The sequence below is a fragment of the Camellia sinensis genome, chromosome 9 (assembly GCF_055761805.1).
Source record: "Camellia sinensis isolate YWXY chromosome 9, ASM5576180v1, whole genome shotgun sequence".
Classification (NCBI taxonomy): Eukaryota; Viridiplantae; Streptophyta; class Magnoliopsida; order Ericales; family Theaceae; genus Camellia; species Camellia sinensis.
This window is the reverse complement of record NC_138969.1, coordinates 68,556,152-68,564,761: the sequence shown is the minus strand read 5'-3', so window position 1 is coordinate 68,564,761 and position 8,610 is coordinate 68,556,152. Positions and strand designations below refer to the sequence as shown.

Below are 8,610 nucleotides of genomic sequence, written 5' to 3'. Positions count from 1 at the left end.
GAGGGTTGAGATACTTACATTTGTGTATGAGCTCAAGATCTTGATCATGTCTTTCGATCTTCTTCTCTATTTCGATCTCCTCCCATCTCTCTATCACAATCTCCTTCTCTCCCTCGATATCTCTCTTGATCATGTTGTGCGTGTGTGAGAGAACAGACAGACCGATCGTGTTGCTGTGCATGTGAGAGAGAAGCGAAGAGGAGACAGACCCATCGTGTTGTTGATGTGCGTGTGAGACAGACCCATTGTGTCAAAGCTGTTGTTGCTGCTGCTCCTTTTATTTGTATCAAACCCTAATGGCTGGACCTAATGGGCTGGACCAAATAAATAAATAAAAGGCTTGGGCTATTGGCTAGTTAATATTATAAATCTTAATGGGCTGGACCCAAATAAATAAATAGAAAGTTTGGGCACTGATTTGTATCATAATAATTAATATTATAAACTATAATGGGCTGGACCCAAAAAAATAAAGAAAAAATTTATACCTATTGGCTAGTTAGTATTATAATAAACCTTAATGGGTTGGATCCAAATAAATAAACAAATATTTGGGCCTATTTATAAACTCTATTCAACAATAACATGGGTTATTATATGACTTATCCACATGTTTGATTCTATTTATAAAAAAAATTATTGGGTCAACATTTTTTAACCCATCTTCATATAATAAATATATTTTTAAAATAACTATTTAACCTATCCCCGCACCCGTATCCACATTTGGATCCATATTCATGTATCCTCAATTTTTAATTTTGAAGTGTCCAACCCCCAGATACACACCCGCACCTGATACCCGCACTCGAGTCCATGTAACATAGACCAGGTAAACCTCTTGAAAAAAAATGGGGGAGGGGAGGAATAGGAAGAGAAAAAACTAGAGTAAATTAAAATTATCTCATACATAATATAAATATATATATATATATATATATATAAACAAAAAACAAAAAAACAAAAAAAAAATAGTAATTAAAGAGAAATGAGTGAATAAACATTCTAGATGACCCTAATCTAAAACCACATTATCCAAATTCATAATTCACAGTGAAAAAAAGCAAACCCCAAAAGCCTTAGACATTCAAAGTAGACCTCAAACATTTGGTTCAAAACTAAATGTTCTAGTAAAAAAATTAAATAAAATTTATAATTCAAATTTAATATTCCTATTATTTAGTAAATAATTCAAAAGGAAAAATAGTCTTTTGAGCATTTATTCTTTTCCATAATATCCCAAACAAACATGGGATTCAATAGAATAGTCCAATCCAGACCTCTAATCCCATGACTAAACAAACATAGGATACAGATCCAGTCCAACCAAATAGTTCAGGAACAATGTATCCTAGGACTAACAGTTTAATGAATTGCAATCCGCCCCTTATCTAGTCTGTCCAAACAAACACACCCTAAGTGAAGAACATTGCAGAGCAAAAGCTGGCAAGACAAAGCAAAGGTAGGGCTGAGTAAGGAATTCGAAAAATATGCAAACCGAACTAGTTCAGTTCAATCTGGTAGGTTTAGATTAGATTTTTGAATCTATGGTTCGATTCTGGATTGGAGAATTGAGGAATCGTTCCTCGCGGATCCATTCTATATTTCACTTCATGGTTCCAGATAGGATCTAAATTGTATGCAACTTAGACTATATTCATATCATACGCCCTTGATAAATATTATCCTACTTCTTATATATAAAACCAAAACCCTAATTCCTTACGAAAGACTATGGTACACGCCCCTCAAAAGGTGTATACCATATGTACCTTATAATTAAAGAATAAAGTGACATAATTTCATAATTTTTTAATCATATTAAAAATTAAAAATAAGAAATCCTAACCAAACAACATACGAGGCATAACAAAAAATCTCATGAGTTATAACTTAAATATGGTCATAACTAAATTTTTTTTTTTTTGTCATAACTAAAGAAGAAAATGGCATAACTTAGATGTGCATATGGTAAGAGTTAGTAGAATTTCCCTAATTCATAACATCTCATTCTCTTCTCTTCTCTGTGTGTGCAACAGCCGCTTTGTTTCTATTTTTGTATTATTTTTTAGTTTTAATTTTGTAATGGTGTAATGGTGGAACTAGTTTTCGTTTTAGTTTTTTTTTTTTTTTTTTTTTGGGAATTTGGAATTTGGTGATGGCTGCTGCTATTGTTGTTATGTAACTGGATATTATATTTATTGTTGTGGAATTGGATATTATATTTATTTAAATTAATAGTGGAACAATATGCATGTTTATGTTTTGAAAAATTATGAACAAATTAATGTTGAAATGAAAATGTTATATGATTTTTCTTTGTTAATAGATTATGTGAATCCTTGGTTCCAAACTGAGCCAAATCATGTTTAAATGGTTTGGTTTGGATTGGTTTCACGATTTAAGTGGATTGGGTTGGTTCCAATTTTTATGGAATCATAGATAACAGATTGGTCCTCGTTTTACTCAAAACCAAACCAATCCGAACCATGACAAGGACTCATGGGATAATTTTTATATTTTAATAAGGTTATCAAGTGATATGACTTATGACACATCACTAGGGTTGATATAGGGGTGCAAAATTAGAAAAGTGTTTTGAACCCTTAATTTTGTACCCCTAAGCCAATCCCTAGTGATGTCTTAACATATAGCTCGCTAAGTGGCCATGGAATTTATAATTATTTTTTTGTGTTGGGTTTGGGCAAATATAAAAGTCCGATGTTAGGACCGAGCCGGGTCTGGCTTGGGCAAATACAAAATTCCTTATTATATAGTGTTCGCTCCGCCCGAACCCGGCCCGGCTTGGCCCGACATTTGTCCACCTCTTAGTCATGAGTCACATCACTTAGAAACCCACTAAAACATAAAAATAATTAAATGAGTGCTTGCCATATCATTGGGGATTGGTATTGGGTTACCCAATTGGTTGGATGTAGCATTATTATTTCTAGATAAAAGAGTTTTTGAATACAGCAAGTAATTATGCACTGGAGATTAAAAAAAGATAAAATTATTGAAAAATCCAAGATAAAAAGGTATAAAGCATAAGTCCAGTGGATATTTTTGTTGGTGAAAAGTTCACACTTTGTGAAATAGTTTGGTAAGAAGTTTTTTTATTGTTCTGGAAGGATATTTCGTTTTCAATTTTACTCCTTAATTTATCTATTGACTTTTTTTATTTGTTTGACATTTTTTGACTGTCTGTTCAAATTTATATTTATCTATTCAAATTATTTTCTATTTATTCAAATTTTTTGTCTATCTGTTTAAATTTGTATCTATCTGTTGAATTTTCATAACCTATTTTTTTTATCTTTTCAAATTTATGTCTATCTGTTCAAAATTTTTAACTATTTTTCAATTTTTTTCCCTTATCTATTTAAATTTTTATTATCTGTTGTATTTTTACCTTTCTCTTTTTTCATTTTATCTCTATCTGATGAAATTCTCATTTCTAACTTATTTGAACAGATAATATCCACTGTTAAAAAAAAATATCTATTTAATTTTTTTTTTTTATATTTGTCAAAAATATATGTTCATGAATCCACTATCTTTGAAATCATTTTCTCTCTCCCCGTATTTGTTGAGCCATTACAGATCTCATCAACAACATTCATCATCATCATCATCATCATCAACAACAACAACTAAAAACAACAAAAATAAATAAAACAAAAAGAGAGGATAGAGAAAGGATTCGTATCTATTAAAAAGAAGAAAAAAAAACTCTGAAATGAGAAAGAGATAGGGTTTGTATTACGGTGATAGTTGGTTGAGGAAGAAAGGAGAGCAGATTTGGATCAAATCTCAAATCTTAAAACCCTAATATATATATATATATATATATAAATCTACAAGAGGTTTTTCGATTTTAGTGGTCGAGGACGAAATGAGGACAGTGGTGGAAGATCTGGCGGCGGCTAACTCAGATCTCGATACCAGTGCTCTAATTCTTGATGTACTAGAGATGGAAGCCATGGCGTCGGTGATAAGGGTCTCATTACCAGTGCTCTGGTTCTTGATGTGCTTCTTGATAACCCTACTAGTCAGCTTCGTCTGGCACCATATCGCCAGCTATTTCGCCATTGAACACCTCTTCACCGCCATGTCTGGTTAGAGAGAAAAGTTAGGGGTTAGATCTGTGTGGTCAAGAAAATGAAGACAGGCCGAGACGATAATGTGCTTCTAGCAGCGACGGCGAACTCATATCTTGCAGAAATGAAACCAAAGGCGTGCTCCAGCGCTGACCCCATATACGAGTCCTCCAACTCTAATCTCCACCCCGATGTGCCATGAGCAACAGTGACCTCTTGACCACTACGACATCATTCATGGATTTGAAGTGATGAAAAAAAGATGAAAAGAATTGTTTTAGCTTATCTATGAATGAGGTAGAGCCTTGTATTTATAATGAAACAATATTACAAAATAAGAAACGGACAAAATAAGAAACGAAAATAAAAAAGGCATTAAATTTGTGATTGACACAATTACAGATTTTATACACATTACTATAATTACAATATTCACTATTTCCTAATTTAATGCTGCCATAATTATAATATCACTATTTCCTAATTCCAACACTCTCCTTCAAGCTAGTGTGAAGATATTCAATAAACTCAGCTTGTCGATAGACGACTAGAGTAATGTTGGGCCTACAGACTTGGTGAACATATCTGCTAACTGTTGAGAAGAAGAGACAAAGGATGGTCTCACAATACCAATCCGAACCTTCTCTCAAATGAAATGTGTATCAACCTCTATATGCTTAGTATGCTCATGTAGGATAGAATCAGAAGACAGTATAATAGCAGACTTATTGTCACAAAATAAACACACAAGAGCAGTCTCCTTAAATCTCAACTTTGCCAAAATAGAACGTAGCCATAGAATCTCACAAGTATCTTGTGTCATGGCCCTATACTTAGCTTCTGCAGAAGACCTAGAAACAATTGCTTCCTTCTTACTTTTCCATGATATAAGATGATCCCCATAGAAGGTATAGAAGCCAGAAGTAGAACGCCTATCCGTTCTAGATCCTACCTAGTCAGCATCAGTAAAACAGAAGAGTCCAGATTAAGGATTAGCTGTGAAGAATAATCCCAAGCTAGGAGAGGTCTTCGAATATCTCAAGATGTGATGAACCACATCAAGATGTTTTGTATGAGGTGCATGCATGAATTGGCCAACCACACTAACCAAAAATGTCAAGTCAGGTCTAGTATTGGTCAGGTAGATGAGACGCCCAATAAGACGTTAATATATGCCTGGGTTCTTTAGTAATTCGCCAGACTCTGATGTGAGCTTGACATTTGGATCCATAAGAGTAAAAGCAGGTTTACACCCTAACATACAAGTATGCTTAAGTAAGTCAAGAGTATACTTCCTTTGAGATAAGTAGATCCCTTGCCGTGAGTGAGTCACCTCAATCCCTAAAAATACTTGAGATTTTCCAAATCCTTAATATCAAATGTGTGTCCCGAATCCCGTTTTACTTGATCAATGCCTATAGAGTCATCACCGGTAAGAATGATATCATCTACATAAACCAACAAGACTATACACTGACCTGTGGAATTACGACGGATGAAGCACGTATGGTTTGAATGGCACTGAACAAAACCTATGGAGATGATGACTGAGTTGAAATGACCAAACCAAGCTCGTGAAGACTATTTTAAGCCATACAAAGACTTGCTCAGTCGACATACTTTCCCCGAATACTCCGCTCAGCTCGAAAACCAGGAGGAGGGGCCATATAAATCGTCTCAAGAAGATCCCCATGTAGAAAGGCATTCTTGACATTAAGCTGATGAAGGGGCCAAGAATAGGATGCAACAAGGGAGATGAGTTGATGGACAGATGCAAGCTTGGCAACAAAGGCAAACGTTGCACCAAAATCCTTGCCAAGAACTTGAGTGAAACCATTGGCCACTAAGCGGGCCTTATAACGGTCAATGGAACCATCAGGTAGGTACTTAATAGCAAAGACCCATTTGCCACCCACGGTACTCTCGCCAAAAGGTAAAGGAACCAAATCCCAAGTATGATTCTGTTCTAAAGCGGCCATTTCAGTCTGCATGGCCGCCACCCATTTTGGATTCTGAAGGGCCTCAGACACAGACCGAAGAATAGACTCAGACTAAGCTTGCCAAAGAAAGAATGATATGAGTCTGAAACCCTAGTATATGAGAGAAACTAGGAAATAAGATGATCAGTACTACACAGGTAACGCTAACGATTGGAGGGATGTCGATCCCGAGGAGGATTACGACGAGGAAGGGAAAGAGATGTATGTAAAGGGGAAGAATTACCTAACCCAAGAGTCAGAGAGGTAGCAGGAGGGGGCTGAGCACGAGGGCGGCGAGAGTATACCTGCAAGGGAGGGGAATGAGGCGAAGGTGGAGGATGAAGGAGGGAGGCAACCTCGTCTAAAATGGGGACCAAGCGAACACTCTAAGTATCTAAAGGAGAACCTGCAAAGGGGGTTAGGATTAAAAATAGGAAGATTCTCACAAAAAGTAACATCTAGAGTGTGGTGAAAGTGACGAGACACAGGATCAAAACATCTATACCCTTTAGACATGGAGGAATACCCCAAAAAGATGCAATGAATAGACTTGTCATCTAACTTAGTGCGAGTGAGACGGCAGTCCTGAACAAAATATGTACACCAAAAAATACGAGGTAAAAGAGGAAAAATGATAGTATTAGGCATAAGAATATGGAATAGGGTAAGGCCATATAACACACGACTAGGAGTCCTATTAATGAGATAGACAGTAATAAGAATGACCATGTGCCAATAAGACTTGGGCACACGCATACCACGAAGAAGACAACGTACGACAGATATAATATGTTGGTTTTTACGTTCAGCCATACCATTTTGTTCAGGGGTCCGAGGACATGTAAGTTGTTAAAGAATACCCATGCAATGAAGGTGGAAACGAAACTTGTTAGAGATGTATTCCCCCACCATTATCAGAGCGGATGTTCCTAACAACTGTATGAAATTGTATCTTAACCATTTGCAAAAACTAAATGAATATGGGAAATACATCAGACTTGTAGCGAAGTAAATAGACCCAAGTGCACCTAGTGTGATCATCAATAAAAGTCACATAATAACGATGACTCAAAAAAGTAGAAACAGGATAGGGGCCCAAACATCAGAATAAATAAGGTCAAAAGCACTAGGGGCCCGTGTTATATGTGGTTTATAACTAGTACGGATATGTTTAGACAACTCACAAGTAACACAATGATATTTAGAATCCTTGCAAGCTTTATTTAATAAAGGGAAAAGTTGACATAAATATTGAAAGTTAACATGATCCATACGGACGTTCCATAACTCTAAAGGTTGAACAGAAAAAACAAAAGATATAGAAGTAGGCAAAACAGACGCCTGAAAACTAGCTAAAGTCGAAGGCTAGTCCGATGGATTCCCAAAGTAGTATTGCCCGTCGCGCTCATATCGCCAACCAAAAATCCTCTTCGAACTCAAGTCCTATAAAAGACATGAAGTAGTGACAGTAGAGGATGATAGACCAAGAGAACGAGTGGTAAGAGACCCAAGTTGAGCCTGAAGCTGACCAATCTAAGTCTGTAACTGCTATAGGTAGGAGACTCAGAAACAGGAGTAACTTCCACCAAAGCAGCGGTGCGAACAGAGCCAAAACCACGTGGAGCAGGACCACGAGGACGGGAAGGGCGTTGCCTCAACTCAGGATGAAGTTTGAAGCAACAGGCTTTAACATGTGCTGGCGCACCATAATGATGACAAGTAACAAAACTAGTGGAACTTCGAGAACCAGAACTCGCAGGAAGAGCCATCTGATCTACTAAAATTAGAGAGATTTGAAGGAATATTAGGCTGAACCAATCGCTGGAAACACTCGTCACTGTCAAGAGTGGCAAATAAAGAGGTGACATGGGTGATGTGTTTTGAATCAGAATTCGAGGATATTCAAATTCAAAGTTTAAACCCATGAGAAACTGATAAATGTGCTGTCGGGCAAGCCTCTTGGATACAAAGGAGGCGGCTGTTGGTGAAAGGTCGGTCAAAGGCTCATACGGAGCAAGTTCCTCCCCACAAGCCTAAAGGTATCCAAAGAATTCAGCGACAGAAAGGCCAAGAGAGGACTGAGAGGCCCGAGCTATATCTTGGTAAAGCTCAAAGATACGAGCATCATTGAGAGTATGAGCGTACATTTGTGCCAATGCCTGCCATAAACTCAGAACTGTATCGCAATAAAGGAACATATAAATAAGAGAGAGAGACGGGTGTGTGTGTGTGTGTGTGTGTGTGTGTGTGTGAGAGAGAGAGAGAGAGAGAGTGAGTTTTGAACAAATAAATAAGTATTTTGTATGTTTTATATATAGGGGTATTTTATTCATGTCGCAGTGTCTTGTCCTTATGGACATAATATAGTAGTACCTAGACCTTTGGGTAACAAAAATTCAAGATTGGATTTATCGCCTAAATGCCCTTAATAATTAAAATTACAAACTTTTTCATGGATAATTATTTTAGTCGTACACGACTTTAGTGTAATTGCACCTTCTGAATGAGAAGTTATTGGTTGGTCTTGGAAC

General features: G+C 36.6%; 1 protein-coding gene across 1 annotated transcript; it reads right to left on the bottom strand.

Moving 5' to 3' along the window:
- Positions 1 to 4,746: 4,746 nt before the first annotated feature.
- Positions 4,747 to 6,079, bottom strand: LOC145799518 (uncharacterized). The gene is made up of 3 exons (XM_082889110.1): positions 5,721 to 6,079; positions 5,579 to 5,621; positions 4,747 to 5,052 (listed from the first exon to the last, which is right to left on the bottom strand). Exons 1-3 carry the CDS (start codon positions 6,077 to 6,079, stop codon positions 4,747 to 4,749), a joined length of 708 nt encoding a protein of 235 aa, XP_082745236.1.
- Positions 6,080 to 8,610: the final 2,531 nt, after the last annotated feature.